The sequence below is a fragment of the Gordionus sp. m RMFG-2023 genome, chromosome 2 (assembly GCF_954871325.1).
Source record: "Gordionus sp. m RMFG-2023 chromosome 2, tfGorSpeb1-WG-v2, whole genome shotgun sequence".
Classification (NCBI taxonomy): domain Eukaryota; kingdom Metazoa; phylum Nematomorpha; class Gordioida; order Chordodea; family Parachordodidae; genus Gordionus; species Gordionus sp. m RMFG-2023.
Window position 1 is genome coordinate 48,709,575 of NC_088776.1, and position 20,745 is coordinate 48,730,319.

The 20,745-nt window shown below is 26.1% G+C and overlaps 2 protein-coding genes across 4 annotated transcripts in view; one reads left to right on the top strand and one right to left on the bottom strand.

The window, feature by feature from the left end:
• Positions 1–3,779, top strand: part of LOC135925041 (pyruvate carboxylase, mitochondrial-like) — a 39,122-nt gene extending 35,343 nt beyond the window's left edge. For both annotated transcript variants that reach the window (XM_065460190.1, XM_065460191.1), the window contains exons 17-21: positions 427–671; positions 1,387–1,566; positions 1,842–2,099; positions 2,745–2,969; positions 3,090–3,779. In XM_065460190.1, the coding sequence (XP_065316262.1) occupies positions 427–671; positions 1,387–1,566; positions 1,842–2,099; positions 2,745–2,969; positions 3,090–3,254 (1,073 nt within the window). In that variant the 3' untranslated portion in view covers positions 3,255–3,779. The remainder of the gene's footprint in view (positions 1–426; positions 672–1,386; positions 1,567–1,841; positions 2,100–2,744; positions 2,970–3,089) is intronic.
• LOC135925042 (uncharacterized) lies at positions 3,472–11,307 on the bottom strand. 2 transcript variants are annotated; one of them, XM_065460193.1, is made up of 8 exons: positions 11,209–11,307; positions 10,940–11,155; positions 8,914–8,938; positions 8,823–8,866; positions 8,712–8,774; positions 8,563–8,669; positions 4,039–4,236; positions 3,472–3,791 (listed from the first exon to the last, which is right to left on the bottom strand). In XM_065460193.1, the coding sequence occupies exons 2-8, from the start codon at positions 11,118–11,120 to the stop codon at positions 3,714–3,716; spliced, it is 696 nt and encodes a 231-aa protein (XP_065316265.1). In that variant the 5' UTR covers positions 11,121–11,155; positions 11,209–11,307; the 3' UTR covers positions 3,472–3,713. The 2 variants fall into 2 exon arrangements, with proteins under 2 accessions (XP_065316265.1, XP_065316264.1); XM_065460192.1 differs by having other exon boundaries at positions 8,823–8,871.
• Positions 11,308–20,745: the final 9,438 nt, after the last annotated feature.

Sequence of the window (20,745 nt, forward strand, 5' to 3'; positions counted from 1 at the left end):
CTATTTTTCTGGAATTAACACTTTTATACTCAAATATTATTGAAAAATAGTAAAATATATTTTTTGCTTCTTCGAAAAACATATGGCATTGTAAAGCTTATATAAAATGATATGCAAATTTCAATGATTCGTTGTTGCTTGATTTTTTAAATAGGAATGTTTACGATTACGTTTCTTTAATTTAGTAAACACTTATTTATTTGGCGTCTTACAAGATCTACTTATTTTATTTTTTATTGGGGAGGGGGGTTAATTGCTATCGTTATGGCTTATTATTCTTTCTCTATTTTACATTAGATAATTCAAAAAATAATATTTTTACATTATATTGCAGGTAAACAAAATAATTGGTACCGACTTATAATTTATTTTAATACTGATATATTAAATACTTAAAGCAATTATTTTTGATACCTCCTTTTAAAGGTCTTGACCTTAACTCAATATTCCAATATTCCGCTTTTTGGGAAGAAACACGTCATCTCTATTCTCCATTTGAATGTTGCACCACTTTGCGTAGCGGAAGTGCCGACGTTTATGAGAACGAGATTCCAGGCGGTCAATATACCAATCTACAATTTCAATCATTTTCCCTTGGACTAGGTGATAAGTTTATGGAAGTTAAGAAGGCCTACGTTCAAGCTAATAAATTGTTGGGAGATTTGATAAAGGTTTGGATTTAAGATATTAGTAATTTAATTCTTATGGCGAATTACTAAATCGTAAGTATTTCCATATTATCAGTGTTAATTTATTAGTATACATTTTTTATCGATAGAAAAATTGTATTAAATACAGAACTACTCAGTGAAATTTTTGATATGTAAAAAATAAATTATTGATCAGTGAGAAAATAATTGTGAAAAATTTTAAAATGGCTATTATAAAAGCCTGAATTCCATCGGACTAGGATAGGGGGCCGAGTACCCGAATCCAGGTAAAATAAGAGTATAAACTTCTGGATGACCAAATCAAAATAAATGTTGAAATAATATAGGTCTATATTAATCACAGTTGAACTTCTTTCTCTATTATTTACCTCCTTCATTTTGATTAAAATAATTATTGAAGCATCGTAAACTTGTATTAGATTATTTTACTGGCTAGACTGAAAAACCTTTGATCTCTATAAATTAAATTTTTGGACAAAAATATACTTGTCTAGTTACTTAGAATATTAAGCTTTGTTTTAAAAGTTGGTTCAGAAAATGTAATTTGGTTTCAAAAGGAAATAACATATTTGTTGATAGTTTGGGGTAACATTAATAAAGCCATTTAAAATAGTTTACTAATAAATCGGTGTTTCTATCATTAACGATTTGGGTAGGATCTGTATTACGTATATTTTGATAAATAAAAATTTGTCGTTCATGACTAACGCAAAAGGTTACCCCAACATCAAAAGTAGTAGGCGATCTGGCTCAATTTATGGTGCAAAATAATCTCAAACCCGAGGACGTGGTATCTAAGGCCGAAGAATTATCTTTCCCTCAATCAGTCGTAGAATTTATGATGGGAGAGTTAGGAGAACCCTACGGCGGCTATCCACAACCTTTGAGAAATAAGGTTGTATATACTATTCACATTTGTAAGGTTATTTAATTTGTAAATGAATGAATTAATTTTATATAAGATTTATAGACTAACATGATAAAAAGATAGTTATTCTTAGCACATATATACATCCCTTAATTATTATCATATCCTTCTTGTCTTCCATTTCAACGTGACTTACAAATGGCAACGTCTTTGGATTACTATAAGCCCCCCCCCCCCCCCCCCCATAGAGATTTGGTTATTTACATTCCACACTTTAATTTATACCATCGACTTTAAAATAGATATTAAAAGGTCGCAAACCTTTGCAAGGCAGAGCCGGCTTGATTTTACCACCTGCCAATTTTGAAACCCTAAAAACCGAGTTGGAAGGTCTAATAGAAAATTCTTCAGACCCATTGACGGAAAAAGAAGTTATAAGTTACGCCCTTTACCCCGCAGTGACCAAAGATTTTCTCAATTTCAGAGGTTTGTATGGGCCCGTTGATTTATTGGACACTAGGACTTTTTTGATAGGTCCTAATATCGCCGAGGAAATCGAGGTAGGTTCATACAGAGTTGTACATTTGCTCAAAATAAAAAGATCTTCATGATATTTATTTTTTTACCCCTTTATTAAAAGCCCAGATGTTTTTCAATTTTATTAATATAATATTTCTTTTATGTTTTATACCTCTCCTCCTGCCTTGATGAAAATTGAAAAACATCTGGGCTTTTAATAAAGGGGTAAAAAAAATAAATATCATGAACTCGCTCAAAAATCTTCAAAGAAGATCTTTTGTACAACTCTGGGTTCATATATACCCCCACTTTTTTTTCTAAAAATAACATTTATTTAAAATTATTAACTAAATTTTCATGATTTTTTTTTAGACAACTGGTTTCGATTGATCACCTTAAGTGATAATTCAAAAAAACTATAAATAAGCTAAATTAGTCTAAAATTACCAGAGTTGTTAAAGGATCTAGATACAAATATCTAGATATAAAAATGTGGTATCTGTATCTAGATAGATTTTTGATTAAAATATCTGTATCTAGATATTATATTAGACGATGTATCTGTATCTAGATCCATTTTAAAAGTATCTTTTAACAACTCTGAAAATTACCATATCAGAGGTCCGATTTTGTACTGGGTAACTTATGTTTTACTTCAAATTTAGTTTTAAAAAATTTAATTATAGGTGGATTTGGAAAAGGGTAAAACTCTTCATATTAAAACACTGGCTAAGGGTGACCTAACCAAAAAGGGCGAAAGAGAAGTATTTTTCGAGTTGAACGGACAGCTGAGAACGGTTTATATCAAGGATAACTCAGCGAAGAAGGAAATTAAGATGACCCAAAAAGCCGATCCTAATAACAAAGGCTCTGTGGGATCACCCATGCCAGGAGAAATTATAGAGATACAAGTATTCAATATATTAATCTTTAACATGTTATTTCAAAGGCAACGTTTATGCTAAAGTAAGATTTTATAATATTAAAAGCATGGTATCGTTACAAAAAAAATATAAAATTTTAAAATAAAGGTTAAAGAAGGCGCGACCGTTAAAAAAGGTGATCCGATGGTCATTTTATCGGCAATGAAAATGGAGATGTTAGTTCAGGCTCCGATATCAGGGAAGGTTTCTAAAATATATGTACAAAAGAAATCGAAGGTTGATATGAACGATTTGCTGATTGAAATAACTTAAATCGTATTATATTGTCAAAAGAATATGTTACATCTTTTTACATGATAGAAACTCAAATATCTATAAAAAAATTTGATCAAATCTGTGCGAATATTGATTAGAACAAATAATATTTTATATAATTAGTCCAATTTTCTTAATTTTAAAATAAATATTCATAGTTATTACATATAATTTTAAATTTGATGCGATTATTTATTTGAATATACCAGCAATATTTTTGGGTTTGTATTTAATTATAATATCAAAATTATTAGTTCAGTATTAGACAGAATAATATATTTCTATTCTCCCCCCTTTTTTTAATACAAAAGAAATTTTTTATTAACTTATAATAAAACAGTCTTATATACAATTTTTATTATTTTAAAATATCATGGCAATGTTATAAAATTTAATATATATATTTATTTTATTTTTTTGATAATAGCTTTTATATTTATTATATAATATTTTGTGTTAAACATTAATCTCCTTTGATATATTTTCTATATATGTGATCCAACTTTTAAACTTTTCTTCCTTGGTAACGTGGTACTGTAAAATTAAAAGTAATTAATATTTTGAATTTTTGTATAGAAAAATAATAAATGCAATTTGTTTATAAATCTTATCAATAAAAACAAATTAAATAAATATCTTTCAAATTCGACCATGATGGGAACATTGGAACTTATATTATACTATAAAGTGTATAAAATTTTAAGAAATCTAAACAACTAAGATTTAATATTATAAAAATAATTGTAAATTATTATGATAATTCATTAGAAAAAAAATTAACTTGTTTATGTATAAGCATTTTAGGGTCAGTTATAGACGAAATGGATAATGAATAGAGTGGTCTTTCGTTGGGTAATTGTATCGAAGCTAAGTCTAATTTCTGGGTGTCAGGAATAGGTTTGGAACCAAACATAGCGTTATCATGTTTGTTGACATTCGCTTCATTTGGGTTTGAAGAGGAGTTGGTTTCAGTTTTTTTCTGAGTAAATAGAGTTGAAATGTAATATCAGAGTTATTAGATTTAGTTTGGATTTTGTAAAGAAAAAAAAAACTCTTAATAATTGTTAAAAAATAAAATCAAGTTACCATTTACTTTCCCCTTAACGCTATTTTAACTTATTGGGTAAATTTCATATCTAATCAATTATAAAAAATTTGAAAATTTTGCACACCAAGAGAACATCATTAGCAGACATTGAATTCATTAAAAAATAATGAAGCTAAAAAAAACGTTTTTTTGTATTTCTACTAAAGATTTTTTTCGTAAATATTAAAGATTTGTTATATAAAGTTGCTTTTAACGTTATAAATTTTGAACCTAAGATTATTTCCATTTGTAGGTATTTCTAGCGTTGTTAATTTAGTTATATAAATAGTCACCTTTTTTGAAAAATTATGACTATTTACATTTTGAAAAAGGGTCCTTTAGTCTATAAGTAGTTACATTTAAAAACAATTTTTTTTATTCTATTATATCTTAAATTAAAAAGTATTAAATTTTTTTTATAAATTTATGTGCTAATTTTTTTAAATCAAAGTTTAAAAAATAAATTTATAAAGCAGTTTGACAATTTAAATAATTAAAAAAAACATTCCCATTTTAGATTTAAGCTTATCAAACTATATTTGTATGTTTATCTAAGAGCATTCAGAAAAGTGTTTATGTTTTGAGGTATTTTTCAAGCAATTCATTTCAATTTTTAGCGTTCATATGTGAAAATTTTATTTTTGGATCAATAAAAACGCAAAATAATTTTTTGCTTCATTACTTAGAAATATCGTACCAATTCTACAATGAAGCGTTGTATAGAAAAACAATGTTAGTTCTGTTCAATTTATAAACACTACTAGAAATGTTTGTACTTAAGCTTAATACTTCAAACATGTCAAAATGCAAACAATGCAGTGTTCCTCAAGTGTTATATCTAAAAATATAATGTTTTTCGTCAATAGTATTTATATAAATAAATAATTTCATAATAAAATAATATCATGTATGAATAAAATTCAATGATAATCATCTGTCATTACTTAACAAATCGACAAAAACAAGGCTCATTTTCGTGGACCTCTTTCAACTCGAATGACATTTTGCATGTTGTTAGGTGTGTTATGGGAATAGTGCAACTATTTTTTTTAAAAATAACTATTAGTTTCGGAAATATTAGAATTTAAAGTGTAAAAACGTGTTTTGCCTATTTTTGCAAAACGCAAAATAAAAGATTACTCCAAAATTTTTAAATGGTTAAGACCAGTGTTGCTAAGTGATACTTTTGAAAGTAGTATACTAAGACTAACATGACTTGGCAAACATCTAATATTTTAAAAAGTAGCCATGTTACTTTCGCGTTACTTTATGTAAAAAAAATTTATATATTTTTATATGTAATCTAGGTCCATGATATTAATATTTCGGTATATTTTTTACACATTTTATATAAGAAAAATTATCCAATATGTTTATGAGTATTTTTAGATATAAAAATGTGTCGAGAGAATATTCTCTAATGTATCTTTGTTGGGTATTAGATAAATACGTTACCTTTGGCCAATTTCGCTACTTTTTGGATCCAGTTAAGTTAATAAAATATCAGAAAATAATTATTTATTTTTTCTTCTATTATGAGTCATAGCAATTGCTGTTGTGCAGATATAAGAAACATATGATAGATCCAATATTAAAAACTTTCATTTCTTGAATTCTTACCATCATTGGCTGCCGGCAATATATTTTGGTTACCAGGAGAAAAGGTAATCAAGATTGATAAATGAGAGATTTGGTTCAACTGCATCAATTACAAAAATTAAATTATGACCTTATCAGTTAATTTTAGAAATACCTGGTTCCGATATTGTAGGATTAATCAATTTAGTTTTTTAATTTATTTGATGTAGACTCTTAGTATATAAAAAATTTAGGAGATATTTCTCAATCTCTCTGAAATTTTAGGTATGAACATTCTAAATTCAGTAAATAATCATTTTAATAAAACTTATGAATAGTACTTTATGTTGATTTACAATATTATCCTTCGATATTATATGCATCTAAATTTAAATCGTGTATTAATTTTTTTTTTTATTAAGTTCAAAATATCCTGCAAATTTGGGAAAAGGAAATTCCAGCAAGATTTTGTTGTTATCATGTCTCAAAATTCTTTTCTTTGTCTATCTCGATTGGCGGCTATATTTTAAATTACTTGATAAAAAGAATTAAATTCTGCATTTGCAGAATTTAATATAATTCAAATTTCAAAATATAAAGATTATCATTTTTAAAATTATAAATAAATTTTAATATATTTTTTATATATATTTACCAAATAAAATTTTAAAATAACTAACTAGCCTAAAAACGAGTGCGCTACCTCTAATTTTAAAGTAGGCCGTTATTAGCTATGCATACTAAAAAAAAGTAGTGTGCTAAATTAGCAACTCTGGGAGAAACCTATATTTGGTATTAATGTTGTTAAAAACCCCACTTCTGGTCGATTTAAAAACGGCCAGTTTAATATTTTAGCCAAAATAATATCATATAAGCCATATTTAGAAAATAGATGTCCAAACCTTTCTGCCACCTATGAGTAAAATCTCGAGGCTTACATAATATTTTGGCTAAAATTTTAGCGTTTTCAAAAAGCGACCCAAATCGGGCATTTTAACAATAGATAGCCCATTAAGTCCTTTATTTAAAAAATTTTTTTTTGATCTTCGGTGTTTTATAATTTTCAAAAATCGTAAATAAGATATTTTTAATATCTGTAACTTGTTTAAATTTTCTATAATTTTGTAAATATATTTAATTTTTTGATCGAGCCTGACCCAGACCCGCAGCCCATATTTAATATTAAAAGAAATTTCCAAACCAGGCTAAAGCCCATAAGTTTCAAAAAAATTTCCCAAGCCCATATCCAAAAATTAAATTTATTGTATTTGATGAAAATAAGCAATATTTAAGTGTATTAACTATATAAATCATTTTTTTACAATTTATTTTAAAAAAATGCATTAGCAACTGTTTTAAATAAGCTAAATCGAATCCCATTAAAAAAAATACAAAAACCCAGGTCCGATAAAAATAAATCAGCTATTTAAAAAAAAACAAGTACAAAACATAATTCTAGAAAATTTTAAATACGATATATTATTTTTATAAAATTTGTGAATTTTCGAATTTTTTTAAAATGGTTTTGAATATAGCCTTAAACAAATATAAATTTATACTAAAAAAAGGTTGGAGTAAAAATTGATTTTCGAGTTTTTTTATTTTTTATTAATAAAAAAGTTCAATATATATGGCATTATGAAAATAATATTAAATAAATCCCTTTAATTATAATATAATTTAATAATAAATAAAAATATTTTAATTTAAAAAATTTTTTAAAGTTAATGTTATTTAATTGCATCAATTAACAAAGAAAAATAAAAAACCTACAAATATACAATTATATTATATTTAAAGGATATGAAAACCCAACCCTAAATAATATGCTATTTAAGAGAGTGTGGTGAATGTCCTAAATTTGAAAATATAAAAAATGATATTTAAAATGTATTCAATATTTAAGACATGTTAGATAACATATAAAAGCTGGGTTTCTGACCATAGAAGCATGTTAGACACATGATATTTCACCAATTGATTTTATATAAACTTGTAACGATAAATTGAAAAACTTTCTTTTTTATATAACTATAAAGTCACAATGTCCATAGCAATTTAAAGTCATATTTAAAAAATAGGTAAATAATAATATTATATTTGAATAATGGTGATTCTTTTAAAATAAATTATTTTATATTTATCTTTTTAAATGATAAATAATATGAAAAAATTAAAATCAGTTTTATTAAAATCTAGACCAAGGAAATGTCACAAATATTAAAAAATCCAATTTTATCTTTTCGGAAATGGGAAAACACTGGAGATTAAATTTTAAAAAATTAAGGGGATATCTAATGATACCAAATATAGGCTCTACAATTTAAATCTATTCTTTTTATGCGTTTTTGTCAAAAGAAGTAAACGCCATTTTTAACACTACCCTAATATCTCCAAAACATAAGGGTTACTTTAAATTTTTTTAAAATTATTACACTATTCCTCACAAACCTACTTAACAACTATGCAAAACTGTCATTTGATTTGAAAAATGCCTATGAAATGCTGGCAATTTCATGTAGAAAGACACTCATATATCTTTTTAAATCTAGTTTATAGTTTCCATTTCCAATTATTATCTTAAATTGATATCCCCACCCCCACCCCAAAATAGATAGATACTGTTAAGTAAGCTTTTACTTTGGAGGAGCTGATAAAAGGGATCTGTGAAAAATTGCTCGAATTAATAGATTCAAGTAAACTTGTCTTTTCGATGGGATTATCAGGATTTGATGCTAATTTTATATCTAAATATATAATTAATAAAACTTAAGTAATTAATGATCAACCTCTTGTAAAAAGAAGGGAGTTTTTCATTTCCTTAATACTTTTCAATGAAGTATCTTGTTTTTCTAATAATTTAAGGAATAAGGTACATATATATATATATCACTTAATACCTGCATTTTGTAAAGCCTGTTTTATACCATGTCTAAGATTGGCACTGTTCTTATAATTCAAAAGATTATATATTCATCACAATTAAATTACTTCCGGATATTTGAGAGCACTTTTCCTTTCCAATAATAAAATAAATTTAAAATAATACTATTTAATAAATGTAATAAAAATTAGTAGGACTGTGTCGACCCACCAATTTTTCACTTATCCAATAACCAATCTGATATTCAGATCTTGTGAATTTGGCATAAGCTTGAATTGTTATTTTGTTCACTAAATTTCATTTTACTTAATTTTTTTTAACTTTGATTAACTTTAAATTCTAAATATTCAAATATAAAAATAGACTTTTATTTTTAACTAAATTGATTGATTAAAAAACAATATATATCAGAGACATGGAAATCCAGCCCTAAGCCTTGGTAGACAGGCTGAGCCATATTTTAATTTTTTTTAAACCCAAGTCGGACCTGAATTTTTTTTAAAATACCTGGGCAAGGCCTGAAATTATTTTAAAAAAACCAGGCCAGGCTGTATATTTTAAATCCTAATATTTTAAATAGCCATTATTAGCTATAAAAGTTAAAATAATATATCTTATAAAAATCTGGGACAGGTTTGAAAATATAAAACCCGGGCCAGGTCAAAATAAATTTTTGAAAAAAAAATCCGGGCCAGGCCATGTAAATGCTATCTCTGCAGGTCTCTGGTATATATATACACTTCCCTCTATTTTTGATTTTATGATGTAAAAAAAAGATTTAAATAAAATTTCATATTCTTAAATCATCCCTAATATATCATCTTGCACTTAAATTAAATAAGATATAAACTTTATTCTATACCTGGACTTACTAGAATTCAAGTAATTTATTAACTTTAATTGTAGAGATTCAAAATAAATTTCTTAATCTCCGCAATAAAAAAATCTAAATTTAGATGATATAAAAGCTAACAGAAGCATTAAAAGGCATGCTTCCATTTAATTACTATAGAAGTTCTTCTCAGAAAAGGTTGAGTAGGGCTTCATCAACTATTAGAATTGTTTATTCACAATATGTTATATTTGATCTATATATGATTATAAAAATTATATCTTAAAAAATTCTTATAATTTATAAATAATTCTAATATCAAATTTTTTTGAGGAATAATGTAAATTTTCTAGAATATATTTACCAACTATATTAAAATAATTTTTTATTCATTAAAAATATTTTAGATTGTAATAAAATTATATGCCACTTTTTTATCTAATAAAATAGAAAAACTTATGCTTTATTTAAATATACTAAAAATTATTTAATATAATAATCCAAGGTTAGATAAAATGATGGGTCAATTAATTAAATAGAATAGGTTAAGGCATCTATATGGAATAAATTTATATCTACATTAAAAATAAATAAATTATCCGATAATAAAGGAATTTAAAATATATAGCAGTTGAAATAATGATAAATGATGAAATTCACAAAAAATAAATAAATTATATAATAAAATCTATAAGCTATAGAAAGCCTATTTTAAATTATTTAAATTCCAAAAAATTATATATAAGTAAAATATAGCAAATGCATCATATATGCAATGTTGACTATTAACCTAATCAATTTTTGTTTTTGAAACAATAAATATCGGCTTTAATTGGGGAGTGTTAAAAAGCCCAATCTAGTTGATTTTTAAAACAATCCAATTATGATTTTGGCAAAAATAATATTATGTAACTCAATATTTGACAGATATCCAAACCTTTCTACCATCTATGAGCAAAATCTCCATGCTTACATTAAATTTTGGCTAAAATCTTTATTGGATCATTTTTAAAAATTCACTTGAATTGGGCTTTTTAACAACCCTAGCTTCAATTCAACAATACTGACATATTAAATTCAATTAAAAAAATTTGTAACTAGATGTTAACATTAAAAGCTGATATTCTTATTTATTAAATCATTATACTATAAAATAAGGCTGCTTATTTATTAAATCATCATACCATAAAATTTATATAATCTACATTTTAAAAGAATCTGTAATAATTTAAACAAATTTTAACCTTAAGATATTATTTACTAAGTTTAAAATATATTTAGAATATTATAGTATTTATCACTTTGATATTTTTTCTCCCAAAGATTCTGAGCTAGAATGAGACTTATTTCTATGTCTATCCTTTTTTTTATCATATTTTTCTGATTTATAATATGAAATTTTTTTATTTGATCTATAATTTGATGAAGATGAACTAGAGCTATAAGCTCTTCTTTTACCCTTTCTTTCTGATCTTCTATCATCCTTGCTAGAGTGCTTCCTTATATATTTTGATGATCTTTTTTGTATATATAAATTTATTTAATTTTTATATAAATTATATATTTTTACTTGGCAGATTTTGATTTTTTTTTTCGGTCATTACTTGATGATCGAGCCATATTTTTGTAAAGACGATTGGATTTGACAGTTCACATACGAGCGTCCGATTGATATCTTATTATGGCATGATACAAGGTTATTACTTTAGAGGTAATTTAATTAGATAAAAAATAAATAACCAGGTCTGCTTTTATTGTAAAACAATAAAATATATAAGAATATAAAAAATATGATTCAAACTCAGAGATAATAATCACTATCAATATATTACTTTTTATTTTTGTTATTTTATTGAAAATAGTATTGTTGAGCCCGATTTGAGTTGATTTTAAAAAATAGGCCGATTAATATAACCAAAATAAAATTATGTAGGCTTAAAGATTTTGCACATAGCTGGCAGAAATGCTTTGACATATATTTGGTCGAAACCGATCTACCATTATGAGCAAAATATCCAGCCTCACATAATATTATTTTGGCTAAAATCTTAATCAGGCCGTTTTTAAAAAAACACCCAAATCGGTATAATTTTTTTGTTTTTAGAGTTCATATTCATCACAAAATTATCCATAAAATACTATAACATATATACTAATCCTCCTAGTCTTGTTAAAAAGTCCGACTCAGATCGATTTAAAAAAACGGCCTGATTAAGATTATAACCAAAATAACATTAACTAAGCCTAAAAATTTTGCTCAGAGCTGGCAGAAATGTTTGGATATCTATATGCCAAATCTCGATGCTTATACAATATTATTTTAGCCAAAATTCTAATCGAACCGTTTTGAAAAATCAGCTCCAGGATTTTTAACAACACTAAATCCTTCCTATAGAAATCTCCATGAAAAAAGAACACAGGATTTACTGAATAATATTTGTTACTTCTTTAGTCTTACCAATATGGGAACTAATTAATCACCATCATATCTACTTCTACATTCTATCTATTCTCGATCTTTAAAGAGGCACTATCATCGCCAGCGACATAAGAGGGGGGGATCTTGAGCCCCCGAAGATTCCCCTCAATTTTTGATTTTTTTATATATCAAATATAATTTTGATAACGCAGTTAAATAAAAAGTAAAAAAAAAAGGTTTGGCGCCCCCTAAAATTGTAAAGGCTAGTAACGTTTCTGGTCATCCCTCCAAGTTAAACGAGTCCAGTCAGTAGGGTAAATTACTGCCAAGTGGATGCTAATCTAATGCACTGGGTGCTTTTTATAAAGGATGGAAGAATTGTCCCTGAATATAAGGTTTTCCCAGTAAAGGATACAATAATAATATGATACGATATCAGGAATGGGCTAATTATTCAAAAATTATAATTAATTCCTAATTAAATTATTTACCAAATTTTTGTTACTATTTATAATTATTAATTTAAAAACGCCAATTAATTACCAATTACATATAATCTTGAATTTTTAGTGTAATATTGTAACTTTTTGGTAAAATTAAAAATTTGTTTAAAAATCATAAAAAATAATGAGATTTTATCAAATAACAGGATGATGTTTACTCTTATCTTTTATATTTTGCTATAGATATGTGAATCTTTTTTATTTAAAAATTAATATATATTATAATTAAAAAATGTTATAAATGGAACAAATTCTTGTGATAACAATGTTTTTTTTTGTTTATAAAAATGATAGATATTTGTTTTTTTTCTTATGGATTTGGAAATCATTGTAAAAAAATTCAAAACTACTAGCCAAGCAGCGTCTACATGACAGGATTTTCACTGGATACAAACCCCTTTCAAAAACTTTTGCCTACCCCCCCCCCCTTTCCCCCCCCCCACCCCAAAAAATATTACTGCCGTCGCGGTGGTGTCTTTTTATCATTATTTTCACCTATTTATTTATTGATACTCTTTTCAAAGAATTTATAAAGGATAACTTAAATTAATCTATCTCTTCTACCAACTATCGATATTTTATGAATATAAAGAATTTATTTTTTTAGAAAATAAATTCAATTAAAACCTCCATTATTTACAATGAAAGCTTGCTGAAATATCTAAACCTTTTAAATTACATTTAAAAGAATAGTTTATTTGGAAAACAATGTGTATGATTGTTTGCAATATATAGATTTGGTCGATGAATTGTATTATAAGAATACTATAATAAAAGTATTAATTTTTACAGCAATAAATTTTGTCCTATTTCATCTTAAAATTTAATAGATAACCCCCCAAAAAATTTATCCTATCCCCATTAAAGCAGCTTACCTCATACCCCCTCAAAAAAATAGGATGCAAATTGTTCCTACCCCTCCCGCTCATGTAGACGCTGTAGCCAAGTGAGCAGGATGATGTAGCTATGATAGGGAACAAAGTGGTTATTACCCATCAGATAGGAATATTTTTGACATTTTATTGATTCAGCCCTGAGAAGAGGGTCATGTACATAATTATAAGGGACAAGGGGGTCTATGCAAGTAAAATTTTCGACCAAGGGTTTGCTAGATACAAAAGGGTTTGCTGTCAGTGCGTTTTTTTAACTATGCTGAGTGTTGGCTCAAGAATGCATGGGAGATTGGCCTTATTGTGAAACTGGCAATAAGTGTAATTTTGTTATGTCCATTAATTTTAGATATGAATTTACAATGAAGCACACATTTTTATTTCGCATTACCCTTCAACATAATTTAATTGAAACTGTTATTTTACTTGAAGATTGAATTTTAAATTCTTTTATATTGCATAACCTAAAATTAATTTTTAATTTTTTTGTTATTTCCTTTTATTGCATAACTTGAATTAATTTTTACTTTTTTGTTATTTCTTTTTATTATTGTAACTTAAATTGAATTGAATAATCTTTTTGTTTTACTTAATATTAACGTATATTTAACACATTCAAAGAGAAGATATATATTTATCACACCCTAGTACCTCCAAAACATTAATAATATTCCTATTTTTTTATGCTTTGAAACTAAATGTTTTTACTTGTTTAACATCATAAGACATTTGCATATAAACTATTATAAACATTATATTTATACATTTGATGTTAAGAAATGCAATCAAATTGCTTGTTACAAAATGAAATATCATTTATGATGTCTAAATATATGTATGGGATTAAGACTTGAAGCGCTTTTTCTACCTTAATCAATAAATGACATTTTTGAAAAAATTCTGCTAAAATTTGTTTAATATTTGCTTTTGATGGTTCACTAAGAATAATTTAAATAAATTGTGCATAGAATGAATTTCACTAAAGTAACAAGATTGAACAAAAAGTTACATAAATATATCTTCATATGTAGAAAATTTAGTGGTTTGATTGTGGCTCTTAACGATTTGATTGCAGAGTGCACAAGCAGCACTTGTTGTTTTATCATTTATATCGGTTATTTTAAAAAATTTTGATTAAAACAACTGAATGTAAAATTGTATTGAAGAGGAATTCTCGGGTTATCTTCAGAGTCCAAGGTAAAAGTTAAAGATTCTCTATACGTTTTCGCCAAAAATATAAATGAGATATTTCAATGAAATATAAAAATGGCTCATCATCTTTTTAAAATTTAGAAAATGGGCTAAGAATCAAAAATAAATTAGCGGGGATTGGCTTAGCCTCCATTATCACTATCGATATAGACATCTGGTGTGGATAATTTATAATATAATTTAGGATTAAGGCAACACATTATTTATTCGAAACGCCATAATTTTATTAAATGTTGAATTATTTCATTAACATTTTTATTTTTATTATCTCAGCTAATTTTTTTATATAAAACAATTAGTACTTTATCCTTAGAAACAGACCACCACTTCTATATTTAGATCCAAAAAAGAAAAGAAAATACTCTTATATATATTTTTCTTAATTTTATTTATTTCAATGTTAAAAAAAATTACAATAAGATAACTTTTAATTATAAATATTTAGAATATATAATACTTATGTTTAAAAAAACAAGTTTTATAAAAAAATAAATCCAAAATTTAAAATAATAGAGAGGAAATATAGTGTAAAATGAAAAGAGTAAGGAGAGAAAAGTAAATCTAGCCAGAATTTGTGGAAGAAAGACGTCATTGAAGCTTTTGCTTTAAGGATAGATATGGTCAGACTCTGTCTGAAAAAGAAACTTTTAAGGATCGCCAGTAAGCTTGCAGATGTGAGACCCTAAATCCTTAAAGAAGGATAATGTAAGGCATACTAAAGAAATTTAAAGCGGTTGTTGGGAAAAGTTGTAATCTTTGGAATATTTGGAAATTTTAAGTTGTTCATTTTGCTCAAGTACTTTTGTAGTTTGGTAGAGAGCTAATGATACAAGAATAGTCTTAAACAGAAAATCGCCTCGCCATAGGTTCAGGTAATTTGGCCAGACCGTTTTTTTTCGGATCTAAAATTTCCTGGTGGTTCAAGTGTTGCAGGTATTTGGGCGGATTTTAAATTTCGTTGGATAAATAATTTCTCCGAGGATTCGGCCTTTATACGATTTTCCTTTGCCGTCTAGGCTGCAGCCTAACAGATGTGAAGAAAGGTTATCGTACAATTAAGGCGAATTCTAATAGCGTGGAGGGTGAGTTGGAGCTGAATATTGTTAAAAGGGATAACTTCCAAAAATTCATGTCCGGATCCATTAATTAAAAAAGTCAATAGAGAACGGTCATTTGGTATCATGATAGTAGAGATTTAACGCAGCGAGCTACAACTGGTGTATTCCAATCCGTTTGGTCATTTTTTGAGGCGTGGGAAATGATTTTGAGTTTAGAAAGTATGCTGCTCAAAATAAAAGCAGTTAGATCAAGATCAGTGGGAGATTTAATCCCCAAACCTCCACTCTTGGTAGGTAGTGAAACTAAAGCCCATGCAGTTTCATTGAATTTTAGGTTCAAGATATATTTGGTTAGATCTTTAATTCCCTGTTCATAAATGTTAAGAGGGATAGGAAATTTAAAAATAAGTGTTGAGCCCAGAGCATAAAGGATGTGTGTAATGTTAAAAGTTATTTTAGAAGGAAAGAAATTATAAAAAAATCCTTGAATTTCATAATAAAATTAAAATTCATTTTTAAAATATGTAACGCCGCCGACGCCATCATTTATTAAGCGAAGGCTAATTCAGTTAACCGATGAAGGACATAAAAAATATTTAAAAAATCGCTATGAGCGATTAAAACTTAGAGCACAGGTATATTAAATCTTAAAAATAAAGGCCAATAATAACGGTACTGGTTGTTGGAAAAGATAATAAATTAATAATCGGCAATCAGGTTTAAAATTTTTAACTTTATTTTACACCGGGAGCTGTGGGACTCTCGGTCATGAAATAGATGTTATTGATTCATTAATACATCAAATTTCCTTCTAGAAAATTTATAACCCCCATAGACATTTTTATAAATCGTAGCCGTTTCTGCTTTATTAGAGGTATAGAGTAAAATTCTAAAAAGTGATGAAAAATGGCTTCATTTTTAACAGGTTGTGAGCCGACTTTAAAAGGCTAGATTGAAATTTTAAGCGAAAACTATCATCTTAGCCTCGGAGGTTTTAAAAGAATAGCTCAATCTTGAAAAAAAAATAAACTATTGCCTTAAGGTTTAGCGAATTTTTCAACTGTTAGGATTGAACCGATAACATTATAGTTATCAAGTTCTTTTGTCCCTCTACAAATGAACCATGTTTTTTATTGATTGCCTTATTTTAAAAATATTTAATCATCAGGAAAATGTTGACAATTATATCGAAATATCATGTAGATTATTTACAAATGTCGCTCGATTAAGTAATTATATTTTTATTTTAAAAATATACCATAAAGAAAAATCAAAAACTAATAAAATTAAAAACGGACCAATTTATACCTCTAGAAAGCATCATGCTGTACTATCTAATTGAGCTTTAAAAACGAGAGTAAAATAACTTAAATACTTTTTAATAAAATAATTTTTTTATATTAGAAATTCTTTCCAATATATTTTTTATTCAAAAATAAAATTTTCCTAAGAACCTGGATGAGCGATTTTGCTAGAAGTAAATAAAAATAATTTTCAAATATTCAAATTCTATTAGATTATTGCTGGGTTTTGACAATATATCGATTCTAATGAAATATATATATAATTCCCCAACTGTGTGAATATCTTATCATGCAGCTGGTGAATGAGGATTTATTCTTATAAATTTTATCATGGTAAATAATCGAGTGAGTTTAAGTGTAAATAATTTGTCAAATTTTAACTAATATTAACGAACCTTCGATATCAGAATAAATTCTAAATCCATATTTCAAAATATGAAACAAGAATCATCGCGCGAATGAAATCTTTTCATACAGCTCAAAGCGAAGAAATGAAAGATTTATGGATTTCATTAAATTGATGTTAATATATATTTTATTTTATTTAGATATCGGTGGAATTATATTTGTGACATAAAAAATTTATTCATATTCTTAAAAAAAATAATTCTATTATATATATTTATATATCATATTTTTGATAATATATAAAAAAAGAAATGGTAGTCCCCGTCAAATTTTTAAGCAATACACTACTCATCCACACCCTCGTCAAGGTGGAAAGAATAATATATAGTTTTGCAACCTCGGATACAACTGAGGAAATATTGAAAATAATGCTCTTAATACGTTAAAAACTCTAAATTTTCTATTAAATTAACAAATTAAACAAAGTAGGAATCCTGCCAGCAACATGGGAGGTTTATATAAAGGAGCACAAGATTTAATTTTAAAAGTGAAGAGATCCCTAAGGCAATTTAAATTTGGTGCCATGCTCACACTCTTAATATAATTGTTATTCGTATTTGTGCCTGTGGAGTTAAATTTTTTTAAAAAAAGATGACAATTAGACGAACTATATGATTTTACGAATGGAGCTAAACGCTAAAATGTTTTCATAAAATTTCAAATTCAAAAAAGCAAAAAGTCTCTTAAAGGAATAAAAAATAAAACAAGGTAAATAAATTTAATTTTTCTAGAAAATATATTTATTTTCAGAAATTCCTCATCATCTTTGCAATAGAAAATTTTATAGATGTTTTTGAAGATGACTTAGCCTCTTTATATGAGCTAAATAATCATGACTCAATCGATTTCAAATGTAGATATTCAAGCGAATAGGTCAATTTATATTCTAATAACGCCAACTATGGCACAAGAGTATTGAACACACCTCGCTATGGAATGCCTATGGTAGTCAGGGGCGCTGCTAGCTTTATATAAAAATGGAGTCCGAAAAGATGCTAAATTATTTTTAAAAAAAATGTCTGTAATTTTATTTACTCAAAATTATTTACAATGAATTTTAATTAAACTGTATATAACTAATATGAAGTATAAAGATATATGTTTATAACAGACTTATCAAAACAGAAACTACTGAATCGTTTTATCCGTATTTCAAACGATATTTGTTTCCGTTTGGATTTCTAGCCTAAATTAATAAAATCAAATATTTTATAGATATTTGGAAAACAATTATCAGAGGTCAATATTTTCGGATCGGCTCGGATTTGATAAGAAAACAATATTATTTTCAAGTACAGCCAAAGACTTTTTAAAAAAAATTTGGCCAAGTCCTAATTTTTTTTCTTTCTTTCTTTCTTTCTTTCTTTCTTTCTTTCTTTCTTTCTTTCTTTCTTTCTTTCTTTCTTTCTTTCTTTCTTTCTTTCTTTCTTTCTTTCTTTCTTTCTTTCTTTCTTTCTTTCTTTCTTTCTTTCTTTCTTTCTTTCTTTCTTTCTTTCTTTCTTTCTTTCTTTCTTTCTTTCTTTCTTTCTTTCTTTCTTTCTTTCTTTCTTTCTTTCTTTCTTTCTTTCTTCTGACAATTTTTTGCCCGGTCCCTGAGACCTTAAAATTAGTTTGAATAATTTTGTTGTATTTTGCAAATTATAATGAAAATGGAAAATATGAAAAGTAAATGAATATTAAATGCTCAATTATGATGATTATTTCCAATATTTTTCAACTGATTGATTTAATATAACTTAAATTAATTTTTTTTGTAAAAATCAGTTCGGATTTATAATTCGACGGGGATCTCTGATAATTATACAAATATTTTATAATTTAAATAGAAAAGCTACTCATTTATAAAATCTAAACACAATAAGATTTTAAAGATTATAATTGCCACTTAACGCTCATCCAATCATTTCCCTCCAATCTATCATTGTAATGGTCAATAGATTACTAAATAAAGCATTTGACTTCCGATTGATTTTGTATGAATGTAGCTTAATCTGTATAAAATATTATTAATTCAATCCCTAAATTCTTCGCTTTGCAAAATAAATTTTATAGGACGTTTTTGTTCAACAGGATATTAAAAACTTTCTTAATTATTAGTGTATTCACAATCGAATAAATAAACATAGGTTATAAAAAGTATAAATATAGACAAACAATTTGAGAAATTTTGAGACAAAATAATTAAATAGAAAAAAGTTAAGGTTGAAATGGTCAGCCACCTCCATGACCAGTCTACCCAAATAATATAAAATATCAACTTTTTAAATTTGAATAATCATTTTTTTAAAGAAGAAACGAAACTTTAGATAGAATAGTTGGAGAAAAGATCCCAATTTTAAGGCATTAATTGAAATAGTATAATTTTATTTGATAATTTATTAATTATATTCCTGTCAAATTCTAGATACTGCTTATACTAGTATTGCAAAGTCTTCATTTGTCAGTATACATAATCGTAGTGTTGTTAACCCGCCTTATTTTTGAAAACGGTTAACCCAACATTTTATCCAAAAAATATTACCCAGGTTTGTAGATTTTGTTATGGCAGAGATGTTTTGACATCTATTAACAAAATCTCGAGGCTTGTCTAATATTATTTTGTCTAAAATCTTATTTCTTAATTTAAAATAGGTTTAATTGAGCTTTTAACAATACTACATAATCCCATTCGCATAATATTATAAATGAGTGATCAAAGCTTCAAGCTAATAAAGAAAGTATACATTTACTACACAAATCAAAATCTTTAACTAGCATACAATAAAAATAAATAAAATTTAAATACCAAATAAATAAACAAATTGTTATGATAATGATTATTTATTTGCATAGTATAATATTGTGAACATTGTGAACAATTTGAAAATATTACCTTTAAATTCAAAATTTACTAACAAAGTCTATACCAAAATAAATCCCTTAAAATGTTTTATAGCATAATAATTCATCCCTAATTTTATCTAAATTCTTATTATCTAGAATGTTCAATATTTAATATTTTAAAAATAGCTAAAATTAATCTTAATATAAAAATAATACTCAAATCAGTATTAAGTCTATTTCGAATGGACAGCATTCTTTCACGAGATCCATGGCTTCTTTTTTCTTTTGGATCACCAGTAAGCTTATAATCATTTTTCATTAATAGTAATAAACAAAACGTAAACATTTTATTTGCATATAAATATAAATTTAACCAAAATTCAACAAAAAACACAGTCTAACATCGCATCTACGAAAATAATGAACATTTTTCGCAAAAAGAATAGTGCATATTTGTATTAAAAAATCTCATTTATTTAATATATATTAA

Excerpts from the sequence above, each read along its gene's own strand:
- LOC135925042 (XM_065460192.1), bottom strand. The coding sequence starts at position 11,258 with ATGGCTCGATCATCAAGTAATGACCGAAAAAAAAAATCAAAATCTGCC. Across the intron at positions 8,670-8,711 it reads CTCCCTTCTTTTTACAAGAG|ATATAAAATTAGCATCAAAT; the intron begins GTTGATCATTAA and ends TTATATATTTAG. Across the intron at positions 4,237-8,562 it reads CTTTTATCAGCTCCTCCAAA|AAAAAAACTGAAACCAACTC; the intron begins GTAAAAGCTTAC and ends CTATTTACTCAG.